The following is a 23,320-nucleotide window of genomic DNA, read 5'->3' as shown; positions in this document are numbered from 1 at the left end:
GACAATGTAGTTGTCTTGAAGGATGAACAAAGGTTAACCAAGAGGAAGAGCTGTTCAGGAGGTCCTTCAAGGCTGTTGACATGTAAAGTGCATCACATTGAGTAGCCCTTGAGAAATATTGGGTGGGTGGATAAGTGGGTGAATGAGGATGACGGAGTGAATGAGTCTGGGTTAGTGTGTCGGGGGCAGGCGGGGTGGTCAGCCAGGACCAGACTCCATGGGACTTACAAGCAGGTCAAGGTGTTGGACTTGAACCAGAGTCAGCGGGGACCCAGACAGGTGGGAAGCAGGAGGGGCATGGATGGAGCCGAGTGAGCAGTCTTCTCCAGACAGCGTCCCTGCTCCCAGAGGGCTGTTGCTGTGGCCACGTGGGGCCCGTCATGCCCCAGAACTGCTTTCTGAGCCAAGCACTCATGCCAAATCCATTAATAACCCCGCTGCCAAGCCCCATTGCTCATTTCTGACATGAGCCAGGCTAATGTCCCCAGAGTGGCTGGCTTGAGAATTTACACAACTGCCGAATCAGTGACTCTGGTTTACTCACCACCTTGACTGTGACCCTGCAGTGAGCCAAGCCACAGCCTCCAATTACAGAATCAAGTGCATGAACGGCTTCTTTGATTAATCAGAACACATGGCCCTCCTCTTTTCTTTTCTTAATGATAAGACTTAGGTGTGTAGAATATAGAACATTAGGAAACTAAAAAGAAGAAAAAATACCACCCCAAGACCACTGCTGTTAGCATTTTACTAGATTTCCTTCCAGTGTTATCCACACATTTTTCGTAATTGGGGTCATTCCACAGAGAATTTTATGCTTATCATTTTAATGTAATCATTTGTAATAAAAAAAAGAAAGCCTCCTCATAAACCTCTTAAGTCTTTATCTACAAAATCTATCCTGATTTCCTTAACCAGTCCCAGTTGGTGGAGCTGTGAGATGTAAACCTCCCTCTCCCATCTCATTCTGTGGTAAATGCCTTAGTGCATAAAGCTTTTTCTATATTTTGAATACCAATACCCCCAAATGTGCAGTTATGAGTCAAAAGATGAGGACACCTTCCAAGCTCTTGACTTTGACAAGCTGTTTCCAGAGAGCATTATGCCGGTCAGCCCCTCCACCAGCAGTTCGTGAACCTGCCAGTCTCACCGCAGCTTCCCCAGCACCGAGTACTACAGTTTTTAAAGATCCTTGATAATAAAGTAGGTTAAACAAACAAACAAAAAAAGTAGTGCATTGTTGAAAAGTCCTTTGGTCCAAACATGTGATCAGCAGTTGTGTTTCTGTTGGGAACGGCTCATCCATGTCCTCCACCCGTATAGGAAGTGGAACCTAAATGTTATTCTTATCCGTGTGCATGAGCACTAGAGATAGTGAGGGTATTTTTATCTGTGCGTCTCTTTCCTTTTTAGGCTGCACGAGCCCGAGAAGAACACCAGAGAAACAACTCAGGTACAGTCCTTGGTGAGATGCCCTTCCTGGGAGATCGGTGGTGTGATTTCCTTGCATCAACAGGAGTTGCAGATCCTGTTCTAAATTAAGACTTCTTCACCAGGGTGGGTGGGTGCCGGGGGTGGAGGATCCTTACATTCATTCCTGAGTCCTCCCCTCCCCTTCCCCTCCCCCTCCCCGCATCCTTCCACCCATCTCACACACACCACCACCACCACACACACACCCCCACCCCCGCCCCGGCCCCAGCCTGGAGAGTCTCTCCCAGCCTCTCTCAGTGCCAATCCCTGCGCAGCTTGGAAGGGCACCATCCACCATGTGTTCTGTGTAAATGGTGCTGCTGGAGTTGGCTTTAGTGCTCTTCACGCCATCCGGCCTCCGTGCCTGTGCCTGGCCAGCCCCTCTACCCAGAGCACCCTTGCAGCCCTGTGTCTCTCACGTGCGGGAACACAGCACTGCACTGCCTTTGCTGATGGGAAGGCCCCATGTCATTGATCACCTCGTGCAACGGCACATGCCCCTGGAGCTGGCAGTTCCACCCCAGCATTATTGAGGAGGCTTGGCAGTCACCATGGTTGGTGGCCTGTTTCTGAGAACTCTGGCCCTGTCTGCACTGGCTGATGCTATCAGACCTTGGGAGGCAGAGGGTTCCTCAGCGTCTTGTAAGGAGACAGGCCCAGCCCTGAACCTGGAATGAGAAAAGCCAGCTGTCCTTGACATTTCCCTGGCAGTTGTCATCGCTGTAGCTGTAATTTGTTGAAGAGAGCCAGGCTGGCAAAATGCACAGTGTTTGTAGGCCAGAACTCTCCCGACTCGATGCCAACCTCCCCTCCCCCACCAGCTCAGGCAATGATTAGAAATACAAGACAATTTCCAATCATGGGTCAGGAAGGCTTTTTCCCCAGTCATTTTACTTTCTGGCACTTTAAAAGTCAAAGTTCTTTCTGGAATTTTCCAGGGAAAGAATGATGGTGGAAAGAGCTGGTCACTGAATCCTGTACAGAATTTACAGTCAGTCGGGACTTACTGAGGACCTACTATGTGCCAAGCCCTGGGCAGTGAGCAGGGCTCTTGTGAGCTCGCAGCCCTGTAACTAGGACTCCCAGCCCTTAATGCTGGCATGGGTTTCCCAGAGAGAAGTGAGCAAGCATGCAGGGTTGAGGACAGGGGCCATGTGGTCGGACCACAGCTTTAGAGGCCAGCAGACCTCGACTCTTTTCTAGCTGTATGACTTTGACCCCATTATTTCACCTCCCTGGCTATAAGGTTCTTCACCATAAAGTGGGATAAATATGTCTTACCAAGCAGGGTTGTGATAGCACCTAAATCAGGTGATCCACGTGAGAGCCGTCAGGGTCTGAGGTTATTGTTGTGTGTCAGCTGGGATCATGGGTGTTGGTCATTCCCCTCCACTTCCACAGTTAAGTTGCTAGGCACAAAGAAGCGAAGTATCTTTCATGATGGGTAATTTCAAGATGGCAGTTGTGAGTGATAAGACAGGCACATAGGAGCAGCTCAGGTTTGCCAGGTGGTGGATTGCTGACATGTGCCGCACATCCACGCACCCGGCACGAGCCAGGCTCTGTCCTGAGACCAGCTCATCGGATCCTCCCAGTGACCATGGCAACAGATACTATTATTAGACCTACTTTAAAGATGGGGAAGCCAAGGCCCAGAGAGGCTAAGTGAACTGCCCAGTCCCTCCTCCAGAGAGAACAGAACCCGGATTCACACTCCGACTTCTGCCTACAAAACCTTTGCCTCCTGTTAACTGCTGCCCTCATTCTCACAAACTCCCATCCTCTCTTCCCCAGTCCCCAGCCTCAGCTAGAGTGGGGCTGGAAGAGTTGCCATCCATTTATTCATCTACCACTCATTCATTTATTCATTTAACATTGATTGGTTTTTTCTGTGCCAGCCTTGATTTTTGCATCATAACAAATGCCTAGTGAATACTTGTTTAATAAATGAGTAAATAAATGAATGTCCCCAGCCACTGGGGATCAGCATCTATGCACACCCCTGGGCAGGCACAGGCGGTCCTAGCTAAGGGGTGGGTGCTGTGATGGAGAAGCACAGAGGGAAGTGCAGAGTCACGGTCCTGGACCCAGCTGAGCGGAAGGTCTTAGGATGAAATTGACAGGGTGCGTTGGGCTTCATCACAAGGAGAAAGGGGGCTGGACTTTCTCAGCAGAGGAAAGCGCATCAGGAAAGGCAAGCAAGAACTGCAAGAGGGGTGACATTGAGGCAGGGCTATGAAGTGACCACACTGACATTTAGGAAGAGCCTTCAGGCTATAAGAGGAGGCTGATTGGAAGGGCAAGGCTGGAGACAGGTGACCTCAGCTGGAGAAGAGGGGACATGAATTAAGGCTGAGCTAGTGGAGGCCAAGAGGAGACAGAGCATCCGGACTTGATCCCAGTGGTGACCGGCAGGGGCTCCAGAATGACCTTCTCTCTATCTCATTTAGATCCAAGACAACAATGACATCACATATGCAGACCTGAACCTGCCCAAGGGGAAGAAATCAACCCCCAAGGCCAATGAACCGAACAACCACACGGAGTATGCCAGCATTCAGGCCCGCCCGCCACCTGTGTCTGAGGACACCCTCACCTACGCTGACCTGGACATGGTCCACCTCAACCGGACCCCCAAGCAACCGGCCCCCAAGCCTGAGCCATCCTACTCAGAGTATGCCAGTGTCCAGGTCCAGAGGAAGTGAACAGGGCCGTGGTCATCTCTAGGGTCTGTCCCCATGAGCCTTCCTGTCCCACACGGAGCAGCCGTGGTGAGGACAACCAGCCCAGTTCCTGGGGGGCTAGGGTGGCAGAGGCCCTGGGACCCAGGAGTGAGGGTAGCTCTTGTCTCCTCAACCCAGTTGGCTCACCAGCATTTCCAGGGTAGCCATTACCCTCCAACGTGGCCACACATGGAGGCTGGTGTTGCCAAACCAGGCGGGGAGCTGGCCTGGAACTGGCCAGAGCCACTGTGGGTGCGAGAACTCTCACGCCTCTGTCCATCAACTGTGGGTCTTGGTCATGGTCTTAGAGACCTCTGATTGCCTCCTTGACGCTCCGTGGCTTGATCTTCCAGAGTGAGGAGGGAGAAAACATACCTCCTCCTCCCCCCAGAACTACCAGCTGGGGCTTTGGGGAAAGCTATCCCCTTTAGATTGAACTGCCTGTCCATGGGGAAGCTGGACCCGCCTCCTGAGACCTGGTGCAGTGGCTGCCAGCAGTTCTGGCCTTCCCCGCCCCGGAGTGACCGGCCACAAGCCCTGGGGAGGAGAGGACCCTCTGAGGAACTCCTCCACCACCAAGGACTGAGGGACAGAAACACCCTTTCTCCTCGCAGCCCTCGAGACCTAGAGGACCCGTCATCTTGACTATGACGCTCCATGTGGCCCCACCTCTCCTTTCCAGACCTGAGTTCGCTTCCTTCAGCAAGCACTAACTCACAACATCTCGCTGTGGACGCCTGTAAATTATTGAGAAATGTGAAATGTGCAATCTTGAAACTGAGGTGTTAGAAAATTTGATCTGTGGTGTTTTGTTCTGTTTTTTTTTTTTTTTTTTTCTTAAAACAACAGCAGCGTTATCTTGGCTCTTTGTCATGTGTTGATGTGCGTGGTTGGTCTTGCACAGTCTGGGGCTGAACGGTCAGTTGTCCAGGAGAGAATCACTCATGGCAGAAACTGAGTTCCTCCCGGTCCCAGAGCCCTGAGGGTGGGGCAGACGGTTCCAGGTTGGCTGCTCCATGGAGACACTTAGCCTTCCCTCCACGTGGCTGGTTCTTCTGCTTCCTGAGCCCCCAGTGTGGTAAGTCTGAACCTGCCCCTATTTCTCCAGGCTGCCTCCTTCTCCACAAGGTCTGGTTGAGACCTCATGCCTCAGTATGCTTACCTGTAAAGAAGGGGGAGGAAAGACGCTGTCCCTCCCCTCCATCTCTCACAAGCACTTTAGGGCCATGCAGGGTAGGAAGCTGTGCCTGGCTGTACCTCCCGCCCCATCCCCTGTCATTCCAGCTCTCTGAAGACAGAATCTTTCATTTATGTTCCCAAACCCTATTTGGATCAAACTGGAATAAATCAAAGACAGCCAGGAGGCCTGGACATCTGTGAAGCCAGGAATGACCCACCGTCTGTCCCTCTGTCTCAAGAGGTTGGGCAGAGGCTCTGACCTCATTACCCTCAGAACCCTGGCCCTTCCAATTCAGTGTGGCAGCCTAGCTGGGCCCTGGGCAAGCAGGTGTCATAAGCCCTGTTTATTCAGTTTTCCCATGTAACTGATCCACTCTCAGAGCTGAGATGCTAATCTTCACTGCCCCCTGGGTCCAGCCATTGGATGCCCAAGGGAGTCCTGGCACAGGCTGTCGGAGCCAGAAGCTGAGCCATCCTGCCCATCAGCAGGTCCTCTAGGTGGAACCCTGGGAGGCCAGCACAGACCTGCCTCTCTGGGGAACAGTGATTTGTATTACATGATGGCATCCAGGAACTGGCTGAGCCAACAGGCCATGTGAGCAGCTTTGGCCCCATGAGCCGAGTTGTGGCATCTGGGAGCTCAGTGTCCCAGCCACCTGGCTCGAGCTACTTCCAAATTCCATAAGGTTGGCTTGTAAACCCTGGTCTCCCTCTCTTTTACCCAGAGAGAGCACACGTGTGTGAGCACACACAAGCACATACAGAATTTTAAAAGAATGTTTTCTTGGTGCCACTTTAATTTTATTTTGAATTTTGGAAGAGGAGTAAGGAATGAGGCCAAGGATGTCATGTAGTTTAGACTTAGCCTGGCAGCCTGGAGATTCCCATACCTTGTGTATCGAACCCCAGGAAAAGGAAACGGTCCAAACAACAGTACGGAAGGAGCATGGTTTGGGGAGTTTATTTTCAGACTGTGGGGAAGGAAACAGGCCCCATTTTGTATATAGTTGCAACTTAAACTTTTTGGCTTGCAAAATATTTTTGTAATAAAGATTTCTGGGTAACAACAGCCCCTTTGGATGTTGAGTATCCTTGTCTCTGTGAGTTTGTCCTGTCCACATGAGCTTGGGAGAAGATCGCCTGGGCCCCCGGGCTTGGAAGCAGCCTCAGCGTTTGGGCCTCTCTCTGGGGCTTTCCAGGTGGCTCAGCGGTAAAGAATCCGCCTGCCAATGCAGGAGACACAGGTTCTACCCCTGGGGTGGGAAGATCCCCTGGAGAAGGAAATGGCAACCCACTCCAGTATTCTTGCCTGGAGAATTCCATGGACAGAGGAGTCTGGCAGGCTACAGTCCATGGGGTCGCAGAGTCAGATATGACTGAGCAAGCACACATGCACACTTGGGTTTTATAGACACAAAGACTTTGTTTCCCTTGGTTCATAGGGAGTCAGTGTAAGAAAGCCCAAAGTACCCGCTTGAGCGAAATTCCAACAGAAAACCAAGTTTGAATCCCAGATCTGCCACTTTGTAGCTCTGAGAACAAACCACTCACCTCGCTGAGACTCAGGGCAGGCATCAGCACAATAGGGACAGTAATACCCTTCCAGGGTTAGTGTGGGCATTAAAGGGTTGGCACATAACAGGCCTTCGCTGAGCATTGGTTCTTTCCTTTCTGCCCTAAACACTGCACAGAGGGGACTGGTTGCCCTCACTACCTGTAGGATTTTGGACAAATGGGTCACCCTCTTGGGGCCCCACTTTCCTCTTCTACCAAATGAGGAGCTAATGCTTGTCCTAGACTATCCCCGCCGGATAATTCATGTCTAGTGCTAGTAGGTGCTCAATAAATGTTGATGTACCCTCCATAAGAATATTAACAATATGAATGACAATTATATAATGATGTCAACATAACATTTATAGTCAATGCTTACTGTGTATTGGCACTGTACATTGATTAACCCTTTCATACCTCACAAGTCCAAGTAAATAATAGTACTGACCTCATTTTATAGACAAGGCACAGAGAGGTGATGTAACTGATACAGGGTCACACAGCTAATAAGTGACGTTGCTGAGACTCAAACTCCAGCTGCCAGCTTCAGAGACCAACTTCTAGCCACTGAGTTAATAGCATCACATTACATATTAGCACTGACTATGCAAAATTATTAGCAATTATAAAAGCCAATACCTGCTATGGTAAGTAATATGCCAGTGCTTTGTAATTATTAACTCATTTAATCCCCCAACCATCATGTGAGGTAGGAACTCTTTTTATCCCTATGTTACAGATGAGTAAACCAAGGCACAAAAAAGTGAAGTCCTTTTCCTAATGCCCCACAGCAGAGCACTAGAAGTCTGGCTCTTCCCCATCATGTTTAATTCTCCTAATTGTCCAATAGCAGTGGCAGCTGTGTGCCCATTTTGCAGAGAGAGAAAGTTGAGGCTCAGAAGTACCCATGACCTGGCCAATCTCACACAATGAATCTTCATTGGAGTTTGGACTTGTACTTGGATCCACAAGCCCACCGAGGATCAGTCCTGAGACCTTGGCCTGGTCCATGTGGTCACACAGGAGGCAACGAACTTCCTGCAGGGTTCGGAGAGGTTGCTTGCCTCACAGGCCAGGACCTTGGCAGGTGACAGAGAATTCAGCTCCCTTTCCTCAGCCCCAACCTGTGAAATATGTGTGCGTTCCTGGGATGAGGTGTTCCAGGCAGGAATCCAGGCCCAGTGGGTGGGGAAATGTCTTTGTTCTCTGGGAAGTTGGGGGTGGAGGACTGCATGTCCAGGCAAGGAGAAGTGGGGATAGAATTCACGCAGCACCTGGGCCTTGCTTCTCCACAGCCCAGATCTCTGGGGCTTAGGTTGGTGAGCAACCTCTAGTTGATGGGAGCCAAGTGACCCTCTCCCTCCTGCCAGCATTCGGCATTTATCAGGCATCTCCTCTGCATTCCTTGAGCAAAGGAGAGCGATAACACCCCCACCCTGCCCCACCCAGGAGGACCCATTGGCCTTGACTTCTGCAGCCCCTGCCCACTTTACATTATAATCAGGAAAATCTCTGCTCCTTCTCAAGATTCTGGGCTTCCCTGGTGACTCAGCTGGTAAAGAATCTGTCTGCAATGCAGGCGACCTGGGTTCAATCCCTGGGTTGGGAAGATCCCCTGGAGAAGGACTGGCTATCTCTGGCCTGGAGAATTCCATGGACTGTATAGTCCATGGGGTCACAAAGAGTCTGCCACGACTGAGCGACTTTCACTTCACTCTCAAGATTCTAATGCTCAACAGGAAAAAAAACCCTGCGTCTTCCAGCATGTTCCCACCAGCCAAGATTCAATCCAGATTTCTTTATTTTATTTAGTTTTAACATAAGCCCTTACTGCATGTTAGAAAGTCTCCTAAACTCTGTACAAATATTAACTTATTTAATATCAGTTCATCTGTCCTCTTAACAAAGCTTTAAGGTAGGTCCTATGATTTATCCCCCATTTAGCAGAGAGATTAGGAGTTTTGTTCAAGGGCCAACATCTGCCTGGGCAGTGGTGCTGCTGTGGGTATGGGTGGGCACCAGACAGGCATGTTGGGGGCTGGGGGGTGCTGGTGAGACAGTGGGGGCCACAGACAATGATGGGGTGCACTGGGCTCTACTGGGAGCCAGGAAACACAATGTGGTCTTACCCACAAAATGCCAGGGTGGTCTCGCTCTCCTGCCTGGTCAACAGCCAGCCCAGGCAACTTCAGGCCTCCCCAGGGTTCAGCCTGTCACCACTGGGGTCCCTGCTTTGGCTCCCTTAACCATTACACTGTGTTTGATTAGGGGCTGGATTTGTTTTCTGAATACAGGATTATGAAATTTAAAGTGTTTTCCAAAAAGATATGGGGCCCAGATGTTCAGAAACAGGCAAAAGCTTGGTGACAGAGGTCAGTGGAGGGCTACCCTTGGAGGAAGCAGTGGAGGGGAGGAGGCTAAGGGCCCTCTGGGGTGACAGGAAGCTGTTTCCCCACCCAAATGGTGGTTACATGGGGGCTTGCAAATGTGAAAATCCAAGTACACACTCAAGGTCTGCATTTCTCTACAAACAAGTTACACCTCAGAATCTGAAAGAGACTACTGCCCGGGGGGATTCAACCCCACCCCCAAGTTGATGCCTGCCCCAACCTGACACTTTCTTAAGATAGTATCAGTTCTTTATCTTTGGTCCAGGAGCCCAGCCCTGGGCCTTGCCCAGGTGAGAACTTAGAGAGCATTGCTAGATTCCTTTGAAAAATAACATCCAGGTGACCAAAAGAGCAGGGCTTCCCAGGTGGCTCTGTGGTAAAGAATCCACCTACCAATGCAGGAGACACAGGAAACGCACGTTCGATCCCTGGGTCGGAAGATCCTCTGGAGAAGGAAACAGTAACTCACTCCAGTATTCTTGGCTGGGAAATCCCATGATCAGAGGAGTCTGGCAGGCTCCAGGCCATGGAGTCACAGAGTCGGACACCACTGATCGTCTGAGCAGACACAACCAAAATAAGCACACGAAACAGTGATAAACCATTTATCATCACTTGGTCTAGTGAGACTCCCTTAATTACCCCCCTATCACCCTGTGCCCACACCCCTCCTCTCTCCACCCAGGGGTGTCGAGACAGTTGCTCAGAGCCCTTACCCTGACCCTAGACAAAGGGCTTCACCTCTGAGCCTCCATTTGGTCACCTGTGAAATGGGGCAGGGGGTGGTAGTCTTCACTTCAGGGGGTTCTGTGATGTGCTGTGCTCAGTTGCTTCAGTAATGTCCGACTCTTTGCAACCTATGGATTGTAGCCCTCCAGACTCCTCTGTCCATGGGATTCTCCAGGCAAGAATACTGGAGTAGGTTGCCATGCCCTCCTCCAGGGGATCTTCCTGACCCAGGAATTGAACCCACATCTTTGATGTCTCCTGCATTGCAGGCAGGTTCTTTACCCACTGAGCCACCTGGAAAGCCCAGGGGGCTCTTGTGAAGGTTAAATAGAGAATAGATCAGCCCTTTGCAACCCTGTGGCACAGACAGCAGTCCACACACACATTCACACTCTCTCACACCCACACTCACGTATTTACATATACCTTCACACAGATTCATACCCACACACACATTCACACCTCTACGCTCACACACCACATATACAGATTCATGCACACAGTCTCACACACACTAACACACACACACACGCACACACCAAGGTCAGATTCTCAGAGGAACTCAATGATGGTGGCTCTCCTCTCCTGGCTGAAATGATTTTATCAAGTCCCTCCCTCAGCATAGGATGTCCCCCTCTTACCAACTTTGGGGAATCCAACACGCCAGCCTGGTTTCCAGCGTCTCTTCCTTATACCCCACCTGGTCTATTTAAGGACACTTTCTGCTCTTCCCCAGCCCAGACTTGACTCTCCAGCCAGGCTGGTGTCCCTATCCCACCAAATACCAGGTGGAGCTGCCTTTGGCTGCCCTGGCCCCACAGAGAGTCACCCTTCCTTCGTCCAGTGACTAAGTGTCCCCCCAGCCTGAGCTCCCCACACCAGATCTTCATTTCCTATCTCTGGAATCCAGCCCTGGGACAAGGGGCACTGAAGCCCACAGGATCACAGGGAACTGAAGTCTGTATTTCACTGAACTTTTACTTCTGAAGATGGATGCTATGATGTCCATTTAACAGATAAGAAAACTGAGGCCCAGAGACGTGAAGAGATAAGGCCAAGATTGCTCATTCAGCCAATAATTATTTCTCAGGCTCCTGCTGTGAAGCTGGCCCTGTGCAAAATTCTGAGGATAAAATGTTGACAGACGATAGCCACACCCTTGTGAGCTCCTGGGGTGTGAGGGAGCCAGAGCACTGGTAGCAATCCCAACACTGCTGGAGCACCACTAGAACAAGAGGATGTCAACTTGCAATTTCAGGAAATGATAAAACATGATGCAAATACAGAATGACAAAGTTAAACTCGGGTGTACTTCCCACAGAATTAACTAATCCTTTAGTGGGTCTTTTAAACAACAGTAATGAAAGGAAACGCCACCTTATTTGCCTCATTTCTAAGTTTTGGACACTTTGTCCTATAGCAGAAAGTCATAGGCCTCTCAGCCTGCACAGAACAGAGAAGCTTTCTGGAGGGGAAATTCCTGAGCTGAGCCCTAAAGGATGAGTAAGAATGAGCCAGAGGAAGAGGGTGTGGAGGCACTGGGTAAGGCTATGCCTTCCCTGTGTGGGCTGGCCCAGTGTTACTCCCCCCATCTCGCCCTGCTCTGGCAACACCAATCACCTGACAGTTGCTGGCGGGACCACGGGGCCTTTGCACATGCTGTTCTCTTGCCAGGAGCACTTGCGGGATCTTTCCTGCTAGTCCTCTAAATCAAAGAGGGCTTGGGTTCCTTTGTTGACACCACAATAACAATCCTGTCCACAGCTTCTCCTTTGCAGCCCTGGTCACAGTTTGTAGTATATACTGACCTTGTGATGGCCTAACACCCTCCTCCACTGCCCTGGGAGCCGCCTCAGGGCAAGGGGCTGTCACCTTTGCTTACTAATGTAACTCCTGCACTCAGTCCACAGGGTGCACCCAATAAATATTTATTAGATGAGTGGGTAGAAGGGTCAGGGGGATGGAGGCCTGGAAAGGAGGAAGGAAGGAAGAGACAGGGAAGAAGGTTAGGGAAAGAAGAGAGTGCACAAAGACCCAGAAGTTGGAGACATCACGGCATCATAAGAGAGCTGAAACCTGCACCCACTGGTAGGTTTGGAACTAGGACTCAAACCCCAGTCCGTCTGACTTTCCCTACTGAGTCTCTCTGCCTTTCATCGTGATCCTGGGTTCAGAGTAATCACTTTTTTAAAAATTGATGCACGCTTCCCAACGGACAAGGAGCCCGTGACCGTTCTCTGAGCCTTTGATGCCTCATCTGGGGAAACTGGGGCCGCACTAAGAGAACAGAATGAGAGATTGCAAGATCGTTCTCTCCCCTGAAATCGCATGACCCAGGCACAGCTGGCAAATGGCCCGGCTTGGAGAGCTGGCAGGGCTCGGCCACTCAGCAGACGTGTCCTCCTGGCCGCACTTCAAGGACAACAGGGCAAACCCTCGTGGTGGAAGGGGCCGTTCCCAGGCGCCCGGGCCTCCTGCCCCGCAGGCCCGCTCAGGGCAGGGTCAGCTGGTGCAGCAGCCGGCTGCGTGGATCTGGGACACAGACCTGTCTCCAGAGTGAGGCCGGGTGAGAGTTTAATGGTGAGCAGGCGGTGGCCTGACTGAGGCCGTCGGCTCCGTTCTGCCCCAGCTCTTCCGTGCCAGTAAATGGACCCTGTGCACATGCAGATGAAGGCATTACCGCTAATATTATGTGCGCAATGCGAAAGCGCTCAGGCGGCCAGGCCGGGAGCTGCCATTACCGCAAGACCTTTCACTGGAAAATTTTTCTTGGGGCAATTAAATCTTCAGCTGTCTCCTCGCAGGGAGTGCCAGCTTGCATTTTAATTATCCTTAAAAGAGAGAAGTAGGGGAAAGGACACAAGGCAAAGAATTAAAAAATAACAATCTGCTTTATAAACATGGCCATCATCTCGCAGCTGTGCATCTATTCAGAAGGTCCTCCCCCGTCAACCCTTCGGGCTCCAGGCTTCCTGTGAAGTTGGAAGGGCCCCTCTCTGGGGACCAGGGGGCGGCGATGGGAGAGCTTGGTTGGGCCCAGGATGCAGGGTCCTCCGTCTGGGGATCGGGGATGCGGCTGCACCACTCAGGGTCTCGTTTCTCCTTCACCACATTCTATGAGGTGGAAATTATTAACCTCATTTCCCAGAAGAGGAAACCAAGACTGAGGAAATCACTGGCAATAGCATGAGTTAGAACAGTAAAGAGGAGCAAATTACCGATACTCACAACAACATGGACAAAAACATGTTGAGAAGAAGGAACCCGGGGCTCCCGCACATGGTATAAGAGTCCATTTATCTAAAGTTCCAGAACCTTCAAACTGAGCTATGGAGACAGAGAGCAGACCAGTGCGCCGGGGGAGAGGAGGGCCTTGACCGAAGGACAGAGGGAACATTTGTGGAGGTGGGACTGTCCTTCGATTGAGGTGGTGCTTCCATGGGTGTACATATCTATCAGAACTCATCTAACCATATTCTTAAGACGAGTGCATTTTATTGTTTGAAAGTTACTCTTTAATAAAGTTGATTTAATAATAATAATAAAAGAATATGAGTTAATATTTATCTAGACCTTACTCTGTGCCTGGCCACCTTGTAAGCACTTGCCATGTGCTGAGCCATTTATCTTCATGCCAATCTGTGACGAAGGCACTGCAAGGGTCCCACTTCCCAGAGGAGGAAACTGAGGCACAGAGTAGTTCAGAAACTTTCCTAAGTTGACATGGCTAGTAAGAAGCAGAGTCTGGGTTCAAACCCAGGCAGCCTGACTCCAGAGACTTTCAGCCTTGAAAGCAAAGTTCAAAGTTACCCAACTCGTCCCAAAAGCAGGATTAAATTCCAAGGCCTTCTAACATGATGAAACTGGCAGAAGGGGCAATCCATTCATTTGAGGAGTATTTACTCAGCATTTTCTGTGGACACACAGAGAGCAACCGACAAGATCCCAGACCTTTGGGGGAAGGGGAGGAGACAACGGGGTGTCAGCAAATATCCCAAAAATAGATGTGAATTTGAGGCTTTAGGGGGGAGGCGCAGGAACCCACACACGCAATCCACACTGGGAGCCGCCCAGAACACTCCCTCACCCACTTGTGCGGAGGCCGTGCTGCCCGGCAGGCACCAAGCCTGGACCGCCTGCCCCTGATATGACGTCCTTTCCAAGCTGTGTGTTCTGCTGAAGCAGGACAAGTTTTAGAGTCTCGTCTCTCAAGAAAGATGCAGCAAAGGCCCTTTGAAATCGCCTGCCCTGCTCTTAGCACCTTGTGCCCAGAGCTCAGCTATGTCAAGAATGATCGCTGTGCGTGGTCCCCTGGCTGGGCTGCCCGGGAGTCGCATTCCAGCACAGCGGCAACAGATGGAAGCCCTGGGACCCCACAGGACAATGACCTTGAACCAAACACCCAAGCCCTGGGGAGACCCCATGTGGCATTGGCTCCAAAAAATGGAACAAGGCTTTCAGGCTGCAGGGTCCAGTCTACTTCCCCAAACATTCAGTCTTTGCGGGTGGCTACCACGTGTCGAGGGCCTGTGCTGTGCACTCTGCCTACATTGTCCAACTCATTTTTCTCAGTGGCTCTGGACTGCCAGCCTGGGTTCCCCGGTGAGCACAGAGAAGGGAGCTGACTTGCCTGAGATCACTCAGTGATCACTCTACACCCATTTAGTGAATATATTTTTGGAAGTCAGACTCTGGATCTATTCTATGGCTCTCAACTTTCCAGCTGTGTGACTTTGGGCAAGTTTCTTAACCTCTCTGTGCCAGTTTCTCCCTCTTTTAGAAAGGTGCCTAAAACTGTTACTACCCCAGAGTTTCTGTGAAGATCAAATGAGATAAGACAATCAATAAAAGAGTGGTTACAACTGGGCCTGAATGATCATTAAGCCCTCAAAACCTGGGAGCTATTCTTACTGTATAAAATATGTTAAAAAAAAAAAAAGTCTATGTAATAGATTTGCCGACCCAGGGGTCGAACCCACATCTCCTGCATTGCAAGCAGATTCTTTACTGTCTGAACCACCAGGGATGCCCTTGTATATTTATACATTTGTTAATTTACTCATCCATTTGCCAAACATGCATATAGTGGCAGTTTCTAGGCACCAGGTGAGAGCACACAACACATTAAGTCCTTGCTCTCAGTTCTGGTGGAAGAGACAGTTAACAAGCATACAAATAACAGATTATTTCATCTTCTGCTGAGTGCTATGAAGAAAGCAAGATGGGACAAAGTGAGGGAGAGACCCTGGATTGGGGGGGTGGAATAACGGTGCTCTAACTCCCTAAAGGATACGGCATTTATAAAGCCACCAGCAGAAGAAGAAAGAGAAAGGTAAGGTAAGAACCTAGGCTCAAATATTCCAGGCAGAGCGAACAGCAAGAGCCACGACAGTAAGACTGGACTGAACTCAGTGTGGTTTGGCTGGAGAAGGTGAGCATTTTGAAATGATGGTGGAAAGGGAGGTTGGGCCCCAGGTCGTGGGCCCTGTAGGCCTGGTGGGGAGCCAGGATTTTATCCTGAGGGAAATAGGAAGCCAGTGGAGCAGAGGAGCAGCCTGCTGTAATATGCATTTATACAAACCACTCTGGCTGCTGGAAGGGAATGAGTCGGAGAGGCACTAATAAAGGAAGGAGGAAGGTCACAGATTCCCTGCTGATGGAGACTTGGGTAGTTTCTTTTCTTTCCCTACTTCCAAACAGTTTTGCACAGAACATCATTGTACAGAAGAAACTCCTAGAAGTGGGATGGCTGGATTTAACACACGGACACTTGTTATCATATCCAGATTGCCACGTCGCCCTCCATTTCACTCCTTCCAGACACAGGAGCCCCAGGTTCCAATGGAGCTAACTTTCTCTGCCTGCTTTGCTTCTAGGAACATGCCCCCCTACCTCTCCAGCCCTGGCACAAACCCTCCAGGCTCAGGTGCAGTTATATTTCTTGCTGCGATCTGGAATTACAAGTTGCTAAGAAAAAGACCTCAGAATCAGGCTAAGTGGCTAAAAAGACTGCCCAGGGGGCAGAGAGAGGTCTTTACACCTCAAAGAGGACCAATTTACCTCTATTTTTTCAACCACAGAGAATTTCCCAGCTTTTTTTTTTTTTTTTTGCTGCTCAGCTGTGAAAATGAGGCACAGCACCAAGATGGCTATGGAAGCAGGCCCTGAGTTACAAATGATGAAGGGCCAGTTGGAAAACCGTTCTCCCCACCACTCTCTGGGCACCAAGAATGGAAACAGCTGCTATTCTCAGAGCCCTCTGCCCCTCACCCTCCCCGGCCCCACCCTGCTTCCCTGGCTCACACCTCATCGAGTCCCCTGGACACACCACCTGCTGGCCGGACTCCTGGCTTCTGTTCCATTCTGGCTCTGCTGCCAAACTTTTCCTTCCCATAAGTGGCCTTTATAAAGAAAGTGCCTTCTTCTTACAAGCAGTCACAGCATCTGCAGCAGTGTCGAAGCATAATTTTACTCTGTTCTCATCACTTAGGGCTTATCTGCGTGGTTTATTCGGGGGATGGGGAAGGGCTGCTAGGATCTCAAAGATTCATAACTAGTGCTCATGCAGTGTCTGATTTTACCCTTGGCATTTGGAGATGCTTTTGAAGGTGGTTTATGTTATCTTTCCAAGGCTGATCTAGTGAGTTAATTAAGAGAGGATTTTGGCAGCAGAATGTTTCTTAATATTTTAAGACACATGATTGCTTTTTTCATAGTGAAATAGATGGATAGCAAACTCTTTGACACAAAAGGTCATTATTATTCACTAACTAATTAGAAGGAAAGTTATGACCAACCTAGATAGCATATTGAAAAGCAGAGACATTACTTTGCCAACAAAGGTCTGTCTAGTCAAGGCTATGGTTTTTCCAGCGGTCATGTATGGATGTGAGAGTTGGACTGTGAAGAAAGCTGAGTGCAGAAGAATTGATGCTTTTGAACTGTGGTGTTGGAGAAGCCTCTTGAGAGTCCCATGGACTGCAAGGTGATCCAGCCAGTCCATTCTAAAGCTGATTATACAGAGTGAAGTAAGCCAGAAAGAAAAACACCAATACAGTATACTAACGCATATATATGGAATTTAGAAAGATGGTAACAATAACCCTGTATGCGGGACAGCAAAAAAGACACAGATGTATAGAACAGTCTTTTGGACTCTGTGGGAGAGGGAGAGGGTGGGATGATTTGGGAGAATGGCATTGAAACGTGTATAATATCATATAAGAAACGAATCACCAGTCCAGGTTCAATGCAGAATACAGGATGCTTGGGGCTGGTGCACTGGGATGACCCAGAGGGATAGTACGGGTAGGGAGGTGGGAGGGGGGTTCAGAATTGGGAACACGTGTACACCCGTGGTGGATTCATGTTGATGTATGGCAAAACCAGTACAATATTGTAAAGTAATTAGCCTCCAATTAAAATAAATAAATTAAAAATAAATAAATAAAAAAGTAAAGGAGATCAGTCCCGGGTGTTCTTTGGAAGGAATGATGCTAAAGCTGAAACTCCAGTACTTTGGCCACCTCATGCGAAGAGTTGACTCATTGGAAAAGACTCTGATGCTGGGAGGGATTGGGGGCAGGAGGAGAAGGGGACAACAGAAGATGAAATGGCTGGATGGCATCATGGACTCGATGGACATGAGTTTGAGTGAATTCCGGGAGTTGGTGATGGACAGGGAGGCCTGGCGTGCTGCAATTCATGGGGTCGCAAAGAGTCGGACATGACTGAGCAACTGAACCGAACTGAACTAATTAGAAGGTGTCAGCTGTGAGATAGGTCACCTTGTCTCACTTTATCTTCTCAGTAGCTCTATAAGGGTTGTAAGAGTTTTGTATACATTTTACAGGTGAGGAAACTGAGGCATCAAGAAGTTAACTTACCCGAGATTACAGAGCTAGTCAAGGGCAGAACTGGATGCAAATCCAGTACTCCCTTTCTTTGTAATCATGATTTTCGCTGGCCCCGGAGCCTTGAACTGTGGCTAGCAAAGCTGAAGCTTCGTGTCCCAGAATTCCCCTCCTGTATGGTTCTGGTTTGACACTGGCCACATTCCACATTCTGTTCAAGGTTTCTAAGGCACAGGTGAAGAAGTCACCATCATGTGATGCTCTGGAGTGGGTGCACAGCGCCATGCAGAGCGGCCGCCCCGCATGTTGTTGCTGACCTGCTGCTCATCTTTAGGTGTAGGAGGGTCAGGGGCAGACCTTGCAGCTCCCACCAGACCTCCCTGAATAGCTGGAGGCCAGGCATGGTGCTTGGGTAGCCCTGAGGGCAAGAGCTCTGGGTTCCCCTACAGATCACTGCGGCATCAAGGTTGGGGATGGGGGCAAACAGGTTCCTGTCTGTCCCTGCTTTCCTGTCCACTGAGCTCCTTTCTGACTGCTGGTCCATACAAACCTCAGTTCACACTAGATGCAGAGGTGGCAGCCTGCAGAGATGTCATGCCATCTCCCCTCCTATATGAGGGCACAGTCTTATGATGGCTCACTCCCCTGATCACTTGTAAAGGCTCTTCTTCTCTGATGAGATCCCGACTGAAGCATGGGGGGTTGAATTTTATTTGGAAAGTGGCTTGCTCCCCCTCCCCCTTTAATTTGACAAATTTAGCAAATAAAAATATAGGATGCCCAATTAAATTTGAATACCTTTTTTAGTGTGAAAGTATTTATAGCTCATGTAATACTGGGAATATGTTTTTATGAAACTCATGTTTGTTGTTTATCTGAAATTTGAATTTAGCTGGGCATGGGTATCCTGTATCTTCATTCGATAATAGATACCCCTCCAGGGAGACCCACATAACTGAGCCTCTTTCACTTGTCAGACATGACAAGAAGAACATGCAGCATATTATTCAGCTGTGAAGAACTCAGTCAGCACTCAATCAGCATGCGAGAGCCCTGGAGGATGGAGTAGGTTGAGGGCAGGCTGATGGTCCTGGCAGGGCTCAGTTTCCCCCTCTTAGGCTACAGTGTGAAGCTGGGAAGACCCCATGGAACCTCAAGTGTACACATTGATAATCACTGCCTACAGAATAAAGTCCTGGCTCCTTAATGGTACATCCAAGGCCCTGGCCTGTCCCCCCACCTGACTCCTGTCCAATTCATGCAACCACCTAGGACCTGATATTCGCCAAAGATGATCTCTGCTCACCTGGCTTTACTTCTACTCTCCTTGCCTGAAACGCCTCTCCCTTGCTCGAGTGCCATTTAAACTCCTATTGGCCTCTGCCGTCTCCTCCCGGAAGCTCTCCTGACTGCAGGCAGAGGGCTGGCCTTCACTTCTCTGCTCCTTCCAGCTTCTTTCATACCTTTGAATACACTGCAGCTGCCACGTGTGCATGATATATTTAAAAAGTTTTCTTAAGACAAAAGAAAAGAGAAAGACTAATCATTAAATAAGGCACCAGTGGCCCAGCGGACAGACATATGTCCTGAGTGGATGGGAGATGCAGGTGCTTAGCTGCTCTCTGGGGCTCAGTTCCCCAGGCCTCTCATCCTACAACCATCTGAGGACTGGCTTAGACTTTAAAGATAAGTGTGTTCTGTTTCTTTCTAAACCAGCAGTGTATAATGAGAAATCAGGCAGACCAGACTTGCCTAAATGTAGACTCCAACTCCACCATTTACTAACCTTGAGCAAGTCGCTGACCCCTCTGAGCCTCAGGCTCCTCTTTTATAATATGGGTGTAAGAAGAGCACCAACTTCATAGCATTGTTGAGAGAATGAAATGAGCTTACAATATGTGACATGCTCACAGCATTACCACTTCATCTTACACCTGGCCTGTGAGCTCTGGGGAAGGAAAAGCAACTTCTCTGATAAACAAGTGATCAGGGGAGCGAGCCATCATAGAACTGTGCTCTCATATAGGAGGGGAGATGGCATGGCATCTCTGCAGGCTGCCACCTCTGCATTTAGTGTGAGCTGAGGTTTGTATAGACCAGCAGTCAGGAAGGAGCTCAGTGGAGAGGAGAGGAGAGCAGGGACAGACAGGAACCTGTTTGCCCCCATCCCCAACCTTGATGCCGCAGTGATCTGTAGGGGAACCCGGTGCTCTTGCCCTCAGGGCTACCCAAGGACCATGCCCGGCCTCCAGCCACTCAGGGAGGTCTGGTGAGAGCTGCAGGGTCTGCCCCTGACCCCCCTATACCTAAAGATGAGCAGCAGGTCAGCAACAACATGCGGGGCGGCCGCTCTGCGTGGTGCTCTGCACCCATGTGGGAAACCTGACTGCTCTGGGACCCATTGGGAGATGATGGACCCACAGGGGGATGACATGTCAGTTCCAAGCTGGTGTCTCCTAGGGACGTGTCAAGTGTCATGTTGATGATGCTTGATCTTGCTTTCCAAACTGACTCCACTTTCTAACACCCTCAGAGGAGTATGACCAGCAGATAGTCCTGGGCTAGAATCCCCATTCTGCCATTTCTAAGTGTGTGACCTTGAACAAGTCATGTCAGCCTTGCTCATTTCACCTGTCAATAAATGCTGATGACCTGTAGACAAAGAAAACAGACTTGTGGACACAGGGATGGGAAGGAGAGGGTGGGATGAACTGAGGGAAAAGCATGGAAACATATACATTACCATATGTAAAATACATAGCCAGTGGGAATTTTCTCTGAGACCCAGGGGGCTCTATCCAGTGCTCTGTGACAGCCTAGAGTGGGGAGATAGGGTGGGAGATAGGAGAGGGGTTCAGGAGAGAGGGGACATATGTATGCCTGTGGCTGATTCATGTTGATGGATGGCAAAAGCCAAAGCAATACTGTAAAGCAATTATCCTCCAATTAAAAAAAAAAGAAAAATAAATAAATGCTGATGCCCACTTTGCAGAGCTATAAGGAGTCAACACCTGGGCTAACACATTAAATACTTGGCCACTTTGCTATTTTACTGTGAGTAGTAAATGGCTGTTGTCACACAGGGTTGCATTTTCAGGTTACAAATGGTTTCCTACCTCTCCCCCACCACCCTTCCTGACCAACTGGGAACCCTTAGGGACGAGCTTTAGCTCCAGTCAGCCCAGGTTTCCAAGGCCAAGTCTGTACTCAGAATCAAGGAAGCATCTACATACGTGGAAGGAAAGAAGGAAGGAAGGAAAAAGGATCGACTCCTTTCTCCTTCAGCCCCAGGCTTGTCTGACAAGGCTCTGATCAGAGGAATGGATCAACAGCCCCTGTTCATTCCCATATCACTTTCTGGAATCACAACTTAGGTTCGTAGCTGTCTAATTTATTATTATATGGTGCAGTGCAGGGTAATTATATGCTATGGCATAATTTGTTATAACTTGGGCTGAGGCCTATAACTGTATAATTTATTATTATACAGTACAGTGCTGAATAATACGAAGAGTATATAATTTATTTCAGGCTTACGAGCCTAACCTGTAATCCAAATGCAGCACGCAGCCTCTGTGGATGAGTTAATGTTTCTACGGAAACCTCAACTTGGAGATTTCTTCATTTCTAACTGCTTTCCTTGGCTTCTTAGAACTACTCCTGGTCATGAGTTGCCAAGTTCCTGGAACTTTCTGTCTTGAGTCAGGCTGAAATCTCACTGGGCCAGCCTGAGTGGGACTGACACATCAGGTCTAGAGAAGGAGGCCCAGGGCTGTCTCTCTGCCCAGTGAACATGGGGAGGCCACAGCTTGCCCAGGGGGGTGTCAGCAGCAGGCACAGCTGCTACTGCTGCTGCTAAGTGGCTTCAGTCATGTCCGACTCTGTGTGACCCCATAGACGGTAGCCCACCAGGATCCTCTGTCCACGGGATTCTCTGGGCAAGAATACTGGAGTGGGTTGCCATTTCCTTCTCCAAGCTGGCACAGAACCATGGTCAAAACCCAGTTTCCTGGATCCCCAGCAGGACCCCTCCATATATTTATGTGATTCCTCCATATATTTATTCTTTGTTCTCAGCACTGGGAATACATCCTTTGACCCAGAAAAGGCTTCCCCTCATGGAGCTTGCATTCTGGGAGTTGAGGGCTTACATTTCAAAGTTTCTCAAAGTGTGGTTGGTCCCTGGACCTCATCATCTGGGAGCTGGATGGAAATCCAGAACCTCAGCCACCTAGACCTGCTGAATCAGAGTCTGTGTTTTAACAAGAAGCCTTGCTGATTCATACATGATCAAAAAGCACTGCTTAAGTTTCTACATGATTTAGGAAAACCATTTCCTTCTGTCCATCCCCCTACCCTGCAAATATGTACCCACTCGCTGAGTTTTAAAGGAGGGTTCCTTCTCCCTGGGGACATTTCTTCTTCTTTTTTTTTTTAAGAATGCTTTTTGTTGTTGCTGTTGTTCATAAATGTTCATTGTGAAACTTTTGAAAATAACAAACTAACAACAACAACAAAAAACTCCAAGAAAATAAAAATCACCCAGAATGCCATCATCCAGAGATGATGTTCTTGATACTTTAGTGACTAATTCATTGGACACTTTTTATCCACCTGCATACATTTTTTAAATCCAAACTGCAAGAAAAAGTGGAATAGGGTAGATCCTGGTAGGCTTGTTCAAACATACATCACTGGGCCTCAGTCGGAGAACTTCTGATTGGACGGCCTGGGAATTAGCATTTCTAAAAAGTTCCAAGTGATACTGAGCTCCTGGCCCAAGGACCACATTTTGAGAATTGACTATGGGATCTGGTGTCAGGGGTTGAATTCCTTCACCAGCCTCCTGCCTGCAAGGAAGTCAATCGGTCTCCCATGCTCCAGCTTCTACAAGCCACAAGGACAGCACCTGCCTCAGAAGATTATTATAAGAACCAAATGGGTTAATTAATTAAGCAAAGCATGTGGGAAGAATTAATTATGATGGATATGCATATACTTTTATAATTGAGTTTTCTTAACTCGGCAATTGTTCGTAAACATTTTTCAAGTCATTCTTCTTCTGCATATTTGTTTTTAAAGGCTGTGGCGTTGTCTTTTGAATGGATACATTTATCAAGTCCCCAGTTTTCAACTAATATAAACAGAGCTGCAATGAGCATTCTCCTGGATAAATCATGGTGCACCTGTCCGATTATCACCTTAGGATAGAATGTTCTAGTTGTGAAATTGCTGAGTCAATGGGATGAACATATTTAAGGCTTTTGATAAGCTTTGCTGAATGGCTTTCCAGAAAAATAGTACTGATTTATAATGTCATCAGCAGCATATGAGAGCACCTTCTCCTTGTACTTTCATCAATGCCTGTGTTGTTTTCTTAATTATGCTAATATTTTGTTTGTTAATTTGAATTTTTTGA

At 49.0% G+C, this 23,320-nt stretch overlaps 1 protein-coding gene across 6 annotated transcripts in view; it reads left to right on the top strand.

Moving 5' to 3' along the window:
• The window catches only part of SIRPA (signal regulatory protein alpha), a 43,532-nt gene extending 37,088 nt beyond the window's left edge, over positions 1-6,444 (top strand). For 4 of the 6 annotated variants that reach the window (XM_061436773.1, XM_061436772.1, XM_061436770.1 and 1 more), the window contains exons 8-9: positions 1,414-1,465; positions 3,924-6,444. In XM_061436773.1, the coding sequence (XP_061292757.1) occupies positions 1,414-1,465; positions 3,924-4,178 (307 nt within the window). In that variant the 3' untranslated portion in view covers positions 4,179-6,444. The remainder of the gene's footprint in view (positions 1-1,413; positions 1,466-3,923) is intronic. The other 2 variants (XM_061436771.1, XM_061436769.1) reach the window with 1 other exon arrangement.
• Positions 6,445-23,320: the final 16,876 nt, after the last annotated feature.

The sequence above is a fragment of the Bos javanicus genome, chromosome 13 (assembly GCF_032452875.1).
Source record: "Bos javanicus breed banteng chromosome 13, ARS-OSU_banteng_1.0, whole genome shotgun sequence".
Classification (NCBI taxonomy): domain Eukaryota; kingdom Metazoa; phylum Chordata; class Mammalia; order Artiodactyla; family Bovidae; genus Bos; species Bos javanicus.
This window is presented reverse-complemented; position numbering and strand designations above follow the sequence as displayed.